General features: G+C 33.9%; 1 protein-coding gene across 4 annotated transcripts; it reads left to right on the forward strand.

Annotated features, from left to right (window-relative positions):
• Positions 1-859: 859 nt before the first annotated feature.
• Positions 860-18421, forward strand: LOC140665274 (salivary peroxidase/catechol oxidase). Of its 4 annotated transcripts, none has more exons than XM_072891166.1 (13): positions 860-1111; positions 9721-9864; positions 10231-10534; positions 10950-11167; positions 14769-14945; positions 15299-15495; positions 15655-15838; positions 16072-16414; positions 16497-16653; positions 16760-16933; positions 17076-17274; positions 17379-17484; positions 17577-18421. In XM_072891166.1, exons 2-13 carry the CDS (start codon positions 9732-9734, stop codon positions 17662-17664), a joined length of 2280 nt encoding a protein of 759 aa, XP_072747267.1. In that variant the 5' UTR covers positions 860-1111; positions 9721-9731; the 3' UTR covers positions 17665-18421. The 4 variants fall into 4 exon arrangements, with proteins under 4 accessions (XP_072747267.1, XP_072747266.1, XP_072747265.1 ...); XM_072891165.1 differs by lacking the exon at positions 860-1111 and adding an exon at positions 1167-1364; XM_072891164.1 differs by lacking the exon at positions 860-1111 and adding an exon at positions 2597-3608.
• The last annotated feature ends 799 nt before the right edge of the window (positions 18422-19220 follow it).

Genomic DNA, 19220 nt, shown 5'->3' on the forward strand with positions numbered 1-19220 from the left:
CTAAGATTGAGTGTCAAGAAGATCGTTGGCCCCATTGTTGATATGTGTCACCGGTTATGCACTGGTTAGTGTAAAATGGAACGGAATGTTCCATGTCTAGAATAATTATTCCCCTTAGTATAAAAAGTGTTTTTCCTAGTATACAGATGAGGGACGTTTTTGCTTTAACGATGTAGGTTTGTTACGTACTGGGAAATATCGATTAATCTGGGTTTTCACGATTACGTGTTTTTCACCAAACCAAGCAATATATTCCACCGCTCTTTCCTCCATTATTCCAATTCTCGTTTATAGTTATCACGCAATGTTAAGATTTTATTAATTTCTGGTATCATATTTCCATTTAATATTCTTTTAAAAAGTAAAGCTAAATACTCAAAAAATATCGACTATATTGAGAGTAATTTTATTTATTTTGTGGTATTTATTATAATTTAATCAACAAATTTGAAAAATATAGTGAAGAACTACCGCTAACCTTACAAAAATTAAATTTAAAAAAATACTTTGTATTTATAATTGCGTTTTGTATGAAACGATATTATTAACTAATGTTATTTGATAATTGAAAAATAATGAAAGCTTTTTCTCCCCATATCAATTAAATGAAAAAAATCCTTAAGTTTACATTAAAAATTCTTTCAACCAAATGGCGCGTGGGTGTGCCATTCATTTATAATTAAAATACAATTAAGCTGAAACCCTTTGTTTGCGCAGTTGCCTTCTATGAATCGTATCTCACTCTCTATGAGTCGTATACGTCTCTTCTTTCAATTTGTCATTGTGGCGTCATTCTTGTCAATTTCTCAAGACTATATAAGCGCGTAACCACATCACAAGTCGCGATAAACTTTTCGATCCGCGATAAAGATTCGACCCGGAACGACCCAGCCTATCTATTTACAAGTTCTTATTCAAAAGCGTCACAATTTGCGATAATTGCCGCTTTCGAATGGGAAAAAAGAGGATGCGGCAGAAGCAACGTTGCCAGTGATCTTGGAATTTGTACTAGCCGATATAAAATGACCGTGTTATTCAGCAAACGAATCAGTCTCGTCAACAATATCGGCATTCTCTCGTGAAGATATCAGCTGAAGAATCTAAGTTTTGCGTGAGTACGAATACTTATATAAATAAATCGAATGCGCTTCTCGGGAGTAGATGCAGAATGCACTCGAAACGGTTTGGTGATTGAAATTGTGCGAAAAAGAATAGTAATTTCTTGTGTGTGTATAACGTGTAACGTGTATTTTGAAGAGTAAAATTCTAAGAAGTTATATTATAGTTTTGCATTTGATGAAACTCTATATACATATATATTATAATAACTTTCAAAAATACTGGATGCAATTTTGAAATGCTAGGTAAGCAAAATGCATTCCTGCGACAAAATAGAAGATATTTTCTCCTGATTTAATTATAAGATATACACGCAATAGAAATTGTTGAATACCGTAATTCATTAGTATTACGTGCAAGAACGTCCGCAGGATTTTTTTCAGAAGGGGACATCATAACATGAATGCCACTTAGACTGATGTGAAATGCTTTGATATATATCTGTTTTGATTTACATCTTTTAATATTAAAAGTTTCTTAGCGCGTGTTTATATATTAGATTCTACATTAAATTCATATTGTTTATATCACAATGCGTAATGTGCTTACAAAATTCGAAAAAGCAGCTAAATATCAGTTTATTATCATTGTGTGATAAATGTAAATGATTATAGAGTTGCGATTTGTGTCTTTAGATGCCTCTGTATGTCTGGTTATAGTTGTATCAGGCTGAAATTACACACTGTTATACATGTTTTCCCCAATTTATTGGACTGTTCTTTCATAGAAAAAAATGTGTATTTAATTTAAGCTTTTTTAATAAAAAATTTAAAAAATCATTAATTAAATATCATTTTAGTACCAATTAGAGAATTAAATTAAAAAATATTATTTAAAAAATAGGTTATCATCAATTTATAATTTTGATTTATTTCAATTGTTAAAGAAAATCAAAACAAAAAGAAGAGAAAAAATTATATATCCGTATTTAAATTTATATATTATACATTGTAGAAGAAACGAAAGATAATAAATAGAACTGCATAGCTGATGCAACTGATTTCTTTAGAGGAAATAAGATTCGGAAGGAGATGAAGAGAGAAACGGGGTTCGTAGGACATTGCAATAATTTACCGTCACGTTCGTATCACGTGCTAGTTTAACCGGCCTTCGTGTTTACCGCTTCTTGCTACTCTCAGCGCTCTGCCAGCATCTGCGATCATCATGGCATCTCGGGTCGAAATTCGGTTTATCTCGAGATTCTGCTTTATCGTCATTTTATTTTACTTCTAGCAATAATTTGCGGATCGAGTTAATCCTATACAATTTTTTGTTTCCAATTTTTTATCTCTCTATGTAATTATTTTATTTAAAAAAAATCAGAAATTCTAAGTAAATTAAATTTTCATTGAATTTTGAAATTTTCGTAATTTAAAGAAACAATAATAATTATTTATCACATAATGTATCCTAGAAATTCTCGTAATTTTATTCTTATAAAATCTCTTTTTTCAGTTGCTTGTAATTTTAACAAAATTATTAATAATTTGCAATTCCAAGTAAAATACAATCAATTCCAGATTGATCAGAGAATCTATTAATTAAAATTGACGTCAATGATAGCGATGCATCTTTAGTATTGCATGAGAATTTACGTTTTCATTATATAATAGATTTAATCACATTTCCTAATATTACGTCACCGAACACTCGCTAGACAATCGCTAGACAAAGCGCAAGGTAAACGATGCAATTAGCATTAACGTGTTATTAAGTGACGTTGACCGCACTCCCAATGAAATGCAAGGTATTAGTGAAAATTATTGAAAGCATAAACTGTTCTCATCCAATCTGTAACATAAGCAGAAAGTGTTCGAATAAAAGAAAAATAGACCTACTTAATGAAATTCGCTATTCTTTTCAGTAAATTTGCCCCTTGTATTTTTTACAGAAAAAAAAGATACAGCTTAAATATCGTTATCTCTGTTATTCCATGTCCTATTCTCGCTTACGAACAATCTAGACTTTCTATGCCTATGGTGTAACGCACATCCTCGCACCTACGCATAGTGACTTCTACAACCGAAAGGCGCATGCGTTAAAGAAGGGTAAGAAAACTTCGATCGACCGAGCAAGAGCAGGGTAGGGACTGACAGAATTCGGATAGTCCATGACAGAATCAGCTGCTCTGTACTTGAGCTCCGTTCGTTTCCGTTAATTTAACAAAAAAAAAAGTTCATACAGTATAGTACCGGTGTGGATTACGTTTGTTTTAAAATCGCCATTCTACAAGACCGCGAAAAAGAGGGAAGTAGCGTGAGTTGGATATTCGGGTATATATTGATCCGGGGTGGATATATGTATATATACATATAATTAGTGCGCGTATTTCCGCGAGGAGCCGTAATCGGTGTAACTTTCGCGAACAAGCAGGGAGGGCCTCTCCGCCCTCTCAACGTTCATTCCAGAGGGAAAAAAAATGGGCGTTGAGGTATTCGACTGCTTAAACGACTACCTGCGAACAGACAGCTACAAGAAATCATATTTAGGTAAGCCCGGCACGCGCGTTCACCGACCTGGACGACACGCGGCGCATCGTCGGCGAGTGAACGCCGATGAAAGTACTGTGTGCATTGTCATGAGAAAATACTCATCGTTTGATTGTAAGCATCGATCTAAATTAAAATTCTAAAAATAAATCACTGTGCAATTTTGGGAGAAAGATATTTATTCTACATCGAATGATAAGGTGTTTTTCCATTTTGCAATTAAACTCTTCCAGTAATTTTTACTTTTCAAAAAAGGTAGAATTAAAAATTAACGTCATTAAATTAAACTTTATTATTCTTATATTTCTTTCAATCAGATATATATATATAAATACGTCATTTTTATTATACATACATGTAATTTAAATACTCTGAAAAATCTCTGATCATTTTCTTTTTATTTACTTTGCGCACGTCAAGTATTCAAGTAAAACATTATAAAGTAAAAAGGAAGAAAAAAAACAATATTCGTCTTTTTTGTTTGTGTTATCTTTCCTTATATCTAAAATATACAATTAATATCGCGAATGTGTGCTCCTTTCTTAGTTTGTCTCATTAATAATTAGTTTGTTTCATTAATAATTTTAAATAATTACAATAACTTTTATATATCTCAAAATATCTTGACGATTATTTTAAAATACGCAGTTAAATCTTATAAGTACTATACACAAGCACTGATCGATTTATTCTTTTTATAAATTCTCCTTTGATTGACCTTAACAGTTTTCTTATCAAAGCTTTTGCTAACCGAATGAGTGGCAGAAGTTTTTTACATGACCGATCATGTGTATTATCTTTTATTGACAGTGATACTTTTTAATATAAACGGATATATATGATATATTAAACCATTTATCTTTATTTTGCAAGTCTCATATATATACGGTATCTATTATTTTGCACGCGCGAATCACTCAACAGTAATTTAATAAATTTTCTGCAATTTAATCATTGTTTGTTGAGCCAATCTCACTAAATGGCATACACGTGGTAGAACAATTTTTTCTGTGATGTCAGATTATATATGAAAGTGTTTTCGAATTTATCTTTTTTCAATATGCAAAAATATTGCTGCTATTCTTCATGTTTGCCAACGTTTAAAATATACACATGTATTATGTTAGAGTTTTACTTTTACTAAAAAAAAAAGATTCTATCTAGAATTTTAATAAAAAATACTAAAATTACGGAAAGAAATAATGAATTACATTTTTTTTACACCCTATATATTGCTACGGCGAAAGTAATGGAAAAGTACTGGGAGACTTATAGAAGATAGGACGGAAGTGATAGAAATGTAGTTCCATAAGGGAATTTAAAGTACATAAAGATCCTTATAAAGAAAGAGATACATAAAAGTAAAAAAGCTAAAATTTTTTATTATCCTATAAATTTTGTATGAAAAGATTCTGTTATATTATAAAAATCTAATTGTAATCCTTATCTATAATAAAAGTGACGTTATACAATTACTGAGACAGAAAGTGATAATAAAAAGAATATTAGTATATAAATATTATTTTTTTTCAACACATTCCTCTATTGCTTTCATCATTTCTATCTAATTATAAGATAAGATTCTAAATTTGATTACAATATTCGTGAGTCATAACAGCTACATTCAAACCATCTTTGTAATTTTAATACAATTACAATGTAAAATAATATCAATTAATAATATCAAAGATGAGTAATAGATTGCACATTTATAGATAGTGTAAAAAAATACAAGAGTCAGTATATTTGGAGTAAATATTTTGACATTTCTGCCGTATCTATTTGAATATCGTACACACAAACGTGTAGCTATAAAAACAGGATAAAATTGATGAATTAAAATATTATCGAAAGAAGAAACACGGTAACATCCTCCACGGCAGTGCTTCGATAGCCGGTATATACAAGGGAGCACGATGCAGGAAAGGAGGTGGACGAGCACGTGCTCACCGAGTGATAGAATTTTTTTTCTGAGCTAAATAAGGTGACTCACTGTTGGAAGGGAAGTGGCGAACCAATGGAAATGTGCGCGAGTCAGCGAGCAAAGCGAGATGAACGAAAAGTAACGAAGGAAAGAGCGAGGTGGAGAACACCTTTGAGGAATCAATGTGCGTAGCGTGTGCACGTGATCGAGAGAGACCGCTGGAATGAATGAGAGAGAGAGAGAGAGAGAGAGAGAGAGATAGCATGAATGAAGCGAGACGTAAAAGCGGAGTCGTATATAGATATGCGAGGGGAAGCGAGATAAACGATACGCTATATATCGGAATACTCAGTAACGTATCTTGAATGAATCAGAGCCAGGGACAAAGAGATAACGCATATTTTGAGAGACAGGTATAGTCGAACATCTTAATCTTGTTACCATAATTTTGCATACATTCACGTCGAGCCTGAGATAAAAAAGAGGGAGCGGGACAGAGATTACTCGCGTAAATAAATGAATGGATGAGTGCAAGAAGGCACTTTGACAGGCTACCTAGAGTGACAGAGAAAGAAGAACGGAGAGGGGAATCCGCGGAGAATACTCAGCACGAAACTCCGTCGTTGTTACCATCGTCGAAGTGTGTTTCTGTCGGTTGCCACGCGTACACCTGACACAGGTGTGTTAACTCTTGTCATATCTTGTTCTATGTATATATTCGAGATCCATGTCTCGACATTTGCTCTCTTAGAAAGCCGGTCGCGGCAGCTCGCGTGAAGAAAACGGAACTGTGAAAGACGTGCGCGAATTATCCCGGCGATTTATTTAACACGTAACGAGAACGACAAATCGCGACGAACTCTCTCATCGCTGCATCTGGTTGCCTTTGTCGGAGAATGTTTCTCGTTGCACCGGTCGACAATAATCGTTGGGTCTACGCGATGCACGGATTGGAGAAACCTATGAATCACGTGCCCGGTAATGATTTATCAGGTGTACTTAAAAAGTATCGATAAGAAATATGTATAACAATTGTTACATTTAAAGTTAACTTTATTTACAAAAAAATCCATGTTTTAAAATTAAAAAAAAAAAAAATGTATATAATCTATTTAGTGCACATTTTGAGATAATATCGTTATCATTAGATACATTTATAGCACAAAGTAGGTGTAAACAATCGCGAGACTACATCGCATTATCTCATAAATAAATCAAATATGAAGTAGATAAGCAGAAAAAAATGTTCTTATTTTTTTTTTTCCATTCCTAACAACACACAAGTTAAATCTGTTTACGAGAATAGTTAATGCTGACAGCGTCATCATCATGATTCTTGTTCACGTGTCTCGCGAATGAACGTTTGCATTTTCAATTATTCTGTTTTGTTGTTCGCGATAGACACACATAGAAGACCCACAATGATATTGCACATCAAGTAGCTGCAATTTACATACGTGTTATGTGTCAACAACTTCATTAAGTCATAAGAATATTTTTTGTCGCTATATGAGATTAAAATAGATACTTGATCGTACAATCTTATAATTACGAGAAAAATATCAATTGTCATATGTATTTTCAAAGAATCATAATTCAACTATATTAATGAAAATTATAATATAATTATTATTATGAATAATTTAATAAAATGCTATTGTATATTAATTCCATACATATTAGTAAACACTATCATTTAATCCATTTATTGCATCGCTTTTCTGGATCGAACAAATTTGTTTAATCTCTTCTAGAAAGTTAATAATTATATACAAATATTGCCAAATATACACCCACATGTTCGTTATATCCAACAATATTGCAGATTACTGAGAGACAAAATATATCCATCACAGATAATTAATTATCGATCGCTATTATCTTAATTTCGGTTTAATCTGGTCAGACAGGCAGAAATTCGTAAATCTCATTGCCTTGTCACTGTCATCAAAACATTCGCGATATGCGATTGTGGAGGAGTGTGTTATCAAACGTGATAACGAATAGAGTTAACCGCATCTGGCCATGTGTTACGCACGTGAACAGCGCGTGTTTACCACATTAACGAGGTACGAGTAGGAATTGCACACAGCCACATGCTATTTCACTGATACTATCTCGCTAAAACTCGGCCTATAAATAACTGACAACATGTGCCAAGGTCACAAAGGAACGTGAAAAAATATATCGCTTATTATCTAGCGCTTGCATTTATTACATATGCACTTGGTTGACCCTTTTGGCTTATTGTAAGATGCATTTTTTTCATACTCTCACGTTTAATGAATTATTTATGAAATATCTTTTTTTTATTTTTGAAATATCTCCCTGAGATTGGCATGTCATCTTTAAAATGTTGACATTATATTTATTAAATATTTCATTGAAATTCAAATACATTTCATTGCAAATTTTATTAAGGTTAGATGTTTATTTATCTCGCGGAGCAAATTTTATTAAGGTTAGATGTTTATTTATCTCGCGGAGTACATTGCATAATATGCACTAAAAAAATTAGTTAACAATAATTTAAAAAATCTATGACTGTCATGAGACAAATATTCAAGATAACATTGAGTCGAAACGACGTAAGTCGGTAAGAGTTTCGCTGTCTCGGCGAAAGTTTTCTAGGATATCTGACATTTCAGTTTATACCATTGAGAATGGTAACATTCAACAAACACGTGAACACAAAACAGACATTTTTAGCCTACTAGAAATAAAAAAATAGACTCGACTCTGAGGTCTCGACTCTAAAGACCGAATTTACATACACGTGGGCGTGTATTTTAGACAACGTTAAATATAGTCAACGTTATTATAGTGGTTAAATAGAGTAATCTAATTATAATTGGAGTGTTTTGAATGACAAAGATCGTGTTCAATATTAACTCTCAAACTAAACAAGTGGGTCTTTCGTTCGTGCCATTTTTAATCCATTGTTTTAAAAAAATATCAATAAAATCTCGAGATTGGAAACTTATCTAAAAAAAAGTTTGTATCAAAAGGAACTCATAACTAAAAGGACAATTTAAACAATTCATTCAGTGCAAAGTGCTGACACAAATGACCCACGTCTTCAGTTTATATTAAATAAGAAAGGGTGAATAAGAGTAAATTTTTTTTAAAATATTGTTTTTTTTTTTTGCTGTTAATCGTTTTTTATAAAAATAAGTTATAAATTTACAATGATAATCTCCTTAAAAAAGAAACAAATTACTTTAATTTCTATTGTGTTCATTTATTTTCATGCTAAAAGTATCTTTTGTTAATGACAACGAGCAACAAACAGGGGTTGTATGTATTAATCAATTTTTATACTAGATTATAATGTAAATTACATTTTATTTTCACTTTTCTTTCAAATAAATTACCTGAAGATTAAAAAAAAACCTCAGAAAAAACATTTTTTATACCTGAAAATTACCCATTTTTGATCATTCAAATAATTATATTTTTTTAAAGCCGTGGACATATAGTTTTTTTTTTCGTAAACTTTGAACTTTAAACTAAAAATTCCTGGAAGCTTTTTCGTTCAAAATTATTTTTTCAAATTTTTATTAATTTTTATATAAAACATCTATGTTTCTAAATCTTGATAACAAGTAACAAAAATATAATATTTAAAAATATTTTTTCTTTAACTCTACTACATAAACTTTTAGTTTAAACTTAAAAGAAGATGTGAAGAAATTTTTTTAGAATTTTTTAAGTAATTTTAAAGTACAAAAATTAACTCGGATTCCAGTTACCCACGCGTTCAGGATTACGGTGCCAAAAAAACGCGTTCAGTTTGAGGATTAACATGAGATCAAAATCAAGGTCCTATTGAACACATTTTCACAAACGTGAATCTGGCAATATAATTCAGTGATAAAAAATATAATAAGAAATTATAATTTCATTAATTGATCATGATAGCTTCAGTAATTGATAATTACTTTGTACAATGTATGTATGTATTCGTTAATGGGATGAGAGCCAAACAAAACGCGGTGACATCCTTTCTTGACCGAGCTACGATATTAATATTACATTTTCATTCGACGAGAGCCAACGACGTCGCTCACTTTGCGCCGCGCGTACAAGTTAAAACGCAGTGCGAGTGCGTGAGTCACATGTTGAGATATAGAGGAGAGCATCTCATGTCTCAATAATGTTATTAGTCAGTCATTTCGTTTTGTGCAGCCGGCGGTGTTATGGCGGGCTCCGTGGCCACTTTGGCGATTCTCTGGGTGTCCCTGCAGACGATGGGCTTCCTGGGACACTCTCACTCAATCGGAACACACAAGCTGCCCGAATCGCTGCAGAATTATCTTGCCAGTTACACTGGTAAGTATCTACTGCGAATTTAATTAAAAATTTCACAAAATATAAAAGATCGAGGCAACACACACATTTTTACAATTCAATCCCGCAAATAAAAATTCCATAAATACTTTGGTATAAATTTAGGTTGAAATTAGTGTGTGTGTGTTACATAATTTTAATATTATTACGTGTATTATCTATCTTTGGACTCGCGTCGATTTAGCAATTATTGGAAATAGTCCAGATCTGCCGACTACGTGGACAATTTTGTTGAATGATATTTTTCTATCGCGTTTTAATTTGTATTCGCATTATATATATGTACGTCGCATTATTTAAATTATAGTTGAGTCATTATTTCAAAATATTCCAAAAAACTTCTTTCAGGATTACCAGCCGTTAGCTATGGCTCCGATGCTATCGTGGACACAGGTCGTTTCGAAAATCGAAGATTTCCCAGAATCGATGGAACTATTCTAAACAACTCGATCGCATTCGCGCAAACGCTAGTCAATCACATGAGCACTCTTGAGAGAAATATCGCAAATGCCGGTATCGAACTCCAAGCACAGAGTCCGGCTCAGAAACAATTCTGGGATTCCTATCCTTCTGCGGATGCTTTCGAGAGGAGTATCGGTGCTATCGTAGCGACGAAAGCATCATCATATCTGATGCATCAAAATTGCCGAAGGTAAGTTTTGATTAATTAATGGAGAAATTTCTAATTTTTATCTTCATTAATCGCCAAAGTTGTATCGATGTTTCACTATACAGATTATGAATTCTGTAATATTTTTTTTGTAACATTGGTTTTATTCTCGTTATTAATTCTCTTTCTTAATGTATTTTATTTATATATTTTATATGTATTTTATACCTTTCTGCTCATGTTATTTTTTTCTATTTTGTATTTTTTATTAAAAGGGGAAAGATAATGTCTTTCTCGTCTTTTCGTTATTCTGTAACTAAACAAATAAGTAAATATTATTAATAGATAGTTTACTATATATTAACAATCATTACTATATTGAATCGGTATTGTTTGGCCGTAGGCCAAAATTAAATTAATCGACATTTGTATCTTAATTGATTTTATTTTATCGCAGGTTCGGTTTAGATAAAAATGACTGTGCCCGCTACGTATCCACACTCGGTCTACAAGGTACCCCACTCGGTGAATCTTGCGCCGCGGTACATAACGTGGAATGCGACGAAATATCAAAGTACCGCAGCATCGATGGCACTTGCAACAACATTGAAAATCCGAGCTGGGGCAGTGCAATGACCGCGTACACCAGAGTTCTGTTCTCCCAATATTTCGACGGTAAGGGTGTCTTCTATCGTGATCGCGCTCCCTCTTTTTCTAGCCTCCCCCCTCTCCGCCGTGCTCTCATTTGTCAACGATATTAGCTCGCGATATGGCATCGTTCTCTCATCACTCGTCCAGGCTTGAATTGCATATCGACCATCGCGTCGCTGTATTATTATTAGGAAAATAAATGCTGATCGCGCGTCTCACATCATACTTTCCACCCAGTCGCGGAACGAAAGCAGCTCTCGCGCGCGAATCAAACCCCCCCCCCCCTGGGATCTTGCACGGGACGAAATTTCGTAACAGAGCGATTTGTAAACGCGCGCTCTTTGTCGTAAGCTTTTTGTCGTTAATTCTTGTGTGGAATAATAATCGTACAATTATTTGCAGCCTCTGAGAACGTTTTGCGCTCTCCCTTCTTTTCCATTCAAGTTAGTCCCTTTTCTTCCCCCCCCCCTCCCCGCTAACCATCCTATCCCTCGGAGGATTATTTGCCCCGTGTAATAAAATCAGTTTCGAACGAGACAATATTTCTTGAGTAAAGTAAATAGTAATATTGCGAAGTCGCGGATGCGAGTTTATCGAATGAAAAATATCTGAAACCGATAACAATATGTCGTAATGGAAAATTGAAAAGATTGCGACGACAAAACGTGGAAAGTTTTCCGCGATTTTTACATCGATTACGTGCACTAAGAATGTTTACCGCGAATGTCGCGAATAATAATTGGTGTTAGGTAAGTGTTGCTTTATGCGAAGCTTGTTCGCAGTTAAACATATCGATTATATTGTTAAATACGTTTCGAGAAGACATATAGTGACAGGAATGCGTCATTGCGACAAGAAAGACGTGAAAATAAAAATTCGTCCCGTTTAGTCATCCTCTTTTGTAGATATTGTTATTTCGGAAATAACGATTAGAAATAATGACAATCGTGCAACAACGATTATATATGTTATCTGCTCGCACAGTCGCAATGCTAGCGCAGATAAAGAGGGATGCATAATTTGTTTTCTCCCACCTCGTCTCCACTCGGGTCAGATAAAGAGACCGGTATTATTGCATCTTCTTTTTGCGAACTCGCGAGATTCTCGAGTTTCTTATTACATGGAATATGAGTTCACCAAATAACACATCGCATTCTCCGCGTTACGTCAATGTCATTCATTACGTTGATGCATTTAGCGTCTATGTCTCGCGCACCTTTTTCGAGATATAATAGACTCATTCTTAAGACACTAAGAATTTTTTCACAGCTAAGCGTTTAGTCAACATACTTTAATCTTAGAATACGAAACATACGTTCGAAAACTTTAATTTAAAAATTAATGTTTTCGAACGTAAAAAAATTAAATACTTTGAAAACAACGATAAATGAAGATGAAATTCAACGATAATCTATTATTCTAGGAATTAAATATTGATTGTGTTATTAATCATTCATTATTATTTCTATTTTCTGTCTGTAACATTTTACCTATTTTAGTCTGTAATATTGAAATCAGAATAAAATATCGAATTCATTAAAATTTAAATATAAAGACATGATAAAAATTATTTTTTATCGAAAGAATATCAAATGTGAGTGAATTCGATATTTTTATGAATACCATTTATATTATGATAGAAACATAATCACGTGTTATATATATTTTAGCTATTTATCGTGCTCAAGAAAAACAAACATGCAAGATATAATCGACTTTTTTGTTGTAATATCGCGCGCGGAAAGTTTTAATCTATATAAGCATTGTATATATAATCTCTATATACAATCTTATGTTATTAGAAATTATTAAGAGTTTATATTGCGGAGAATTCAGATAAAATTGCGAGCAATTTGCGATTTGCGTCGCGGCCAATTTTTTTCACGTTCGGTATTGTTTAAAGCTTACCGATTAGATATGCATTTTTTATTTTTTAATCCGAGCAGAATAACGTTTGGATGTTAGTCTCACATCACCTCGATCTACTAACCTACCTCTATCCGACTTATCATCTCCGTAAGACACATTTACACATACATATATGTACATATGTGTGGCCAATTTATATTGGATGCATACATGCATATATATATATATATATATATATATATATATATATATATATATACATATATAAAGACGTACATGCACACTGATCCTTGGGCGCAAATGGATAAACGTTCGTCGATTGGCTTAACAAATTATATTCTGTGATTTGCATTACAGTTGTGCGATAAGGCACATAGAGCATAAAATGCCTGAGTGTAGCAGTGAATAATACTGCCTACAATAGGGTGCCCCGGTCGGGAGATTCTATCCAGCAGTAGAATGTGTATGTAAACTAATTCGGATATACCTAATAATGTATCATATTTATTATGTAACACTAGTTCGAATTCTTTTCTGTTCAATTCGCGCCAACACGCGGCTGTCGCGAAGGTGCCCGAGCGAAGGACTCGATTTGGGAGTCATATCTAATTTAGTCGCAAGTCTAATAGGTAGTTCTAATTATATCTGCCGATTAATACATATTTTAATATGCAGTATACGCGTCTCCAGGTGAAGTAAAAGCATAGCATTTTCTAAACTTAAATTTTATATTTAATAGAAAAAATAGAGAGATACTCTTTGCTCTCACATATCACATAAATTTCTCATTTTTTAACAGTTTCATTGGAATTGCTCGTAGAAACACTTTTATCACATTTCGCGACCAATTGTCCATATCTTTAAAAGTCACATTTAAAATCTTCTCCCAGCTCGGTTCACTCGTTCGAACACCTTCATCGAATCATCTACAGATAAGTTCGCAAGACGTTTCTGCGAGCGTTCTCGATCCGAGCGGCCGTAAATTCGATGCTAGGGCGTCGATTATTACATATCCGATCGTTTCACAATCGCGTCTCTGCCACGTTCTTAACAGCAACAACAAACGGCTCGTCGTTCGACAACGCATCAGAACGTACAAGTCGATGTAGTCCAAGTACTTACTCGCTTTGCAGCACGAGATTTAGGATTTTTCAGGGACCGATCAGCTCCAGACTCCAGGAACGAAATTAGTTCTCGCGAATGAACGATACAATTATGTCAGCGATAAAAGCACGCTTGTTTATCATTCGTTCCGCACATGTTCGCGATGCAAACGAGATTGCTTTCCTGATCATTCCCTGTTAAATTTATCGCGCGAGCAAGGCAGGTATAGGCGCAGTTAGGATCTCAAGACTAGTACAGCCGGCGATAAATTCGCCTATTTCTAGCTAGAACAGAATATTTATATGCAACTGTAGACATTCTTATAATCTTCTCTCGTGCTGCATTGTCACGCATTTTAAGCGCGCGCGCATATTTCAGCTCGCTAAAATCGGAGTAATCACAATGATAACCTGTAATCACCTGTAATATCATTTCAATATCGTGCGAGTGTGTTCATAACTAATCATTTTATGAACTATCGTATCGTTTTATGATTTTACTCTTACGCGACTTGATAATTATCATTTATTCCGTCTCGCGAGTGTTCGACCAGTTCGAAAGCACCACGTCGCGCCAAAATAGCACCGATTTACTCCGATTTTGCGACTTTGTACTGTTTACGCGACAAAAATCTAATGTTCAATTTGGGCAGGCATCCAAGAACCGAGGCACGTTGGACAAACGAAAAAACCACTGCCAAGCCCGAGACTCGTAAGCGCCGCTTTGTCCATTGCGAATGATCAATCGGATGCTAGCAGAACCCTTGCCGTGATGGAATGGAGCCAATTCATCGCTCATGACATGGCTCACACTGCAGTTCGTAAGATGGGTGAGTGGATAAATTTATATGGCTAAATTTAAATTTAAATATCTAATTTCAGCCTCAGCATAAATTTAATTTCTTATTTGTTATGTAAGAAAATATGCAAATGTTTATCGAATTGATATTATTTTTGCAAGCTCTATTAAATTTGAAAAATAGAAAATATACATATATTTCTCATTAATAGAGATAAATTGATATTCGTGTGATGTAATTTCTTGAAAAATTTCTTAAAAACGTTACTACATTAATATTAGAATTTAGAAATGATACGTTAAAGCAAATGTCAAATAAAATCTATAAAATATGTCAATTTTTTGCCATCTATGTTAATTCAAAAAATTATTTCTTAATTATAGTCTCGACTGGAAAACCGATCTCTTGCTGTCAGCCTGATGGAGACACCCTGTCACCACGTCATATTCATCCAGATTGTTCTCCTATCAGCGTGCCAGATCGCGATCCCGTTTATGGCGAACATTACGTTCGATGCATGAATTACGTTCGCTCTTTACCTGTCTTAAGATCGGAGTGCACTTTCGGACCAGTGGAACAGGTACGCGATTATTACTTTTCAAATTTAAGATTATGACAGTTTATCTTACTTCAAAAAAGTCTAATACAATTATTTTAAAAATTCAAAACATTATTCATTGTCAGTTATAACTGAGATTCGCAAATTATATGAATAATAATCTAGTAATACAACTTACAGATGAATCAAGCAAGCCACTTTTTGGACGGCTCAACAATTTACGGATCTACCTTAAAGAAATCTCGCGAACTTCGCACTTTTGAAGGCGGTCGTCTTCGCATTGACGTGCGAAACAATCACGCGTACTTGCCGAAAGGAGATGCCGAAGTCGCGTCGCAGTGCGGAGAAAATTGTTACAATTCCGGTACGTGTCAATTTCATTTATATAGAATGAGCCAGAGAAAATAAATATGTAAAGTAATGCTCAAATTCTATACTCTATTATTATATGGCTGGAAATAAATATTTAAATTAAATTTAACTTATATTTCATTTTAAAAATCGTCAGATTTCTCTGACTCATCCTATATATACTTTTTGTATATTTGTTATAAGACAATTAAAATTATTATATTTCAACAAATATATGTTTATCAGGTGATTCTCGCGTGAATATTGAACCTCAATTAGCCGTGATCCACACGATCTGGCATCGTGAGCATAATCGCATCGCCGACAAACTTGCCACTTTGAATCCGGATTGGTCGGACGAGATCCTCTATCAGGAAGCGAGGCGCATCGTAATTGCTGAGATTCAACATGTCACTTACAAAGAATGGCTACCCATTTTATTAGGTAGAAGATACGTTCGTGCCGTCGGTCTCATCGCAGGAAATAGTCACAGTCGCAATTATAATGCTGATGACGAACCATCGGTTAGCAACGAAGCTGCCACCGCAGCGCTACGTTTCTTGAATTCACTGATGCAAGGAAAGCTGAGGTAAATATCATAATACGAAGAATATAATTCTATAGAATAGAAATGTTTACGGCAGCATGTATGACTCTTTCTCTTGTTTCAGTTTGCCAGATAATTCTCGTCAACAGAACAGAACGCTAAATCTGGTGGAGCACTTTTTCAATCCGCGCATTATTGAATCGGAGGAAGTGTTTGACGGATTACTTCGTGGTCTCGCTACTCAAACTAGCCAGAGAATGGACATTAGCCTTATTCCAGACGTAAGTGTCATCTTAAACTTTTTTTCTTTTCTTTTCCTTTTAATAAATGCTGATGGCAATATGATAAAAAATATCTCTCATAATAATTGTCACTTTTACGTTGCAGATGACAAGCAAATTGTACACTAACAATGGCAATAATTTAGGCTTGGATGCTGTCAGCTTGGACATCGAACGTGGTCGCGATCATGGCTTGCCAGGATATAATTATTATCGTAGATATTGCGGACTTCCTGCTGCCAGGACTTTCGACGATTTCTTAGATTACATTCCCACGGAGGTAAGCTTGAAAAATATTTCTTTCTTTATATATACATATATATATATATATATATATATATATATATATATATATATATATATATATATTTGACTAAATTCTTAAGACATCAACGATACATGTTATCATTGATCGATTATAGATGGTGAGAAAACTACGTACAACCTATTCCCATCCCAATGACGTCGATCTTATTGTGGGTGGTATGGCGGAGAGACCGGCGGACGACGGTATGGTTGGTCCAACTTTCCGCTGTCTGATTTACGAGCAGTTCTCTCGATCTCGACGTACCGACAGATTCTTCTATGATTCGGCAGTGCAACCGTATCCTTTCACATCTGGTAAGTCGGCCCATCATTTTACGTATTTCGGGATATATATATATATATATATATATATATTATTGTTTATGTTCATTCCTAATTATTATTTGTCTTTGTTACAGAGCAATTGGCTGAATTGCTTAATGTATCCTTGGCGCGAATATTCTGCGACAATGGTGACAATATCACCCACATGCAGCGCAATGTATTCCTCAAGCCTCAAGCCGGGTAAGTTTAGCGACTTCTGTGCAATTTGAATGATTAAAATATACGAAATTTCTATTATACTCATTCATTAATATCTCTGTTTGACATTTCAGAAACGAGTTAAGGCACTGTACAGATTTCGAGGCAATACCCAGCGTGGATCTGTTTGCCTGGGCCGAGAGGGCGAAAGCGTATCGTTGAAGTCCTTAATTAATTGGCTGGTCACACAACAATTGCATTCGTTCGCCCGTAGACGTAATGCGAATCTGAAGAGAATGTTTTACGGGAAGTGAGCACAGAACGAGTGCAATCGCGCGGGAAAAGTGATTGTGTGAGATTATATAGTAATCTCATCAGAATCATCAGAAGCGTCGCGACAACAGTATCGCTGCCGCCACGATAAAGCGAGAGAGGGGCAGTACAAGGGAGAGCAAAACTAGCGAAATCACGTGACTAGTCGATTAAGAAAATATCCAATAGCCGGAATAAGGCTGAAACAACGATACATACGCGAGCTAAGCTGCAGATGAATGAACAAAGACAAACGATCGATCAGCTGTCGGGGAGACCGCATCATAAAGTTCGTCATTCTGTTAATTGGCTTCACTCGCAGGATAGCATTTCGCGACAGTCTGATATTAATAATATAGTCTGATATAAACGCACCTTGTAGGTAGTCTCGTATATCTGTGTGGAGATGTATAGATGTATAGATGAAGGTGATGGACATTACGGGTGTATTAATTACACTTATGTAGTAGGATCGTATTGAGTCGAGGCTTAAGTTAAAAGTACTTAGCGACTGATCAATTTGTGATTATTTAGAATAAATAAATGAGTATAGTTTTTATCTAAATGATAAATGCAATATTGTCTCTTGTTAAAGAAAATTAAGTGGAATCTCGATTAAGAAAAGAATGCATTTTTTTACTCTTTTGAAAATAATATTCGCATAAATGGATAACTAACGAAGCTATAACTGGAAGCAATAATTCATTGGACGAAAAATTGGTATTATAACAATGTTTTCAATAAGACATAAGTGTTACATGATATATATGTCAAAACTTTATTACTTTTTATACAGTTTTGTATTAATGCACTTTATAAACGTTTTCGAGCATTTTAACAAGACCTGAAGGAGTTTTAAAAACTTTTACAATATCTGTCAAAAATATTTATTTGATTCATAATTCACAATAACTTTGCAATGGTTCATAATTTGTAAAAAAATGATTATTAATAAGTCAATTAATTTTGTTATCTTATAAACAGCAACTATAAGTGAATAAATTATGTTTTACCAGATATATAATATGAATTGTGTAATAAAATATTTCCCAAATATTCCTTATTTTAAAATACTTAAAGACAAAAGCAACAATCTTTCAATTAACTTACTTTTTTTACTTAAATTTCTTCATCAATTTCGTCACTAGATTTAGAATTTTCTGCTTTGGCAGCGTAACTCATCATAATTTTTGTCTTTAATTGATAACGTTGAAATATTATCCATTACGTTTTCTATGTAATCTCTAATTTCTAAAGATCTTTGGAGATCTTGTTTGTTCATTTCATCAAAAAAACAGTCGAATTCTTCTAGACCAATATATTGCATTAGGTCTGTTTCGTTTTCCTTAAAATAAAAATATTTATTTTAGAAATATATATCGAATAATTTAAATATGTAATTTAAATACTCACAATAACATTTTTATGATGAGTCTGCAAAAAATTCTCCCCTTTAATCGTGAGTA

This window comes from Anoplolepis gracilipes, chromosome 4 (genome assembly GCF_047496725.1).
Source record: "Anoplolepis gracilipes chromosome 4, ASM4749672v1, whole genome shotgun sequence".
Lineage (NCBI taxonomy): Eukaryota > Metazoa > Arthropoda > Insecta > Hymenoptera > Formicidae > Anoplolepis > Anoplolepis gracilipes.

Coding starts and splice junctions, on each gene's coding strand:
- LOC140665274 (XM_072891163.1), top strand. CDS start 6,429: ATGTTTCTCGTTGCACCGGTCGACAATAATCGTTGGGTCTACGCGATG. Junction 6,511..9,720: donor ACCTATGAATCACGTGCCCG/GTAATGATTTAT, acceptor CGTTTTGTGCAG/CCGGCGGTGTTATGGCGGGC. Junction 11,168..14,768: donor GTTCTCCCAATATTTCGACG/GTAAGGGTGTCT, acceptor CAATTTGGGCAG/GCATCCAAGAACCGAGGCAC.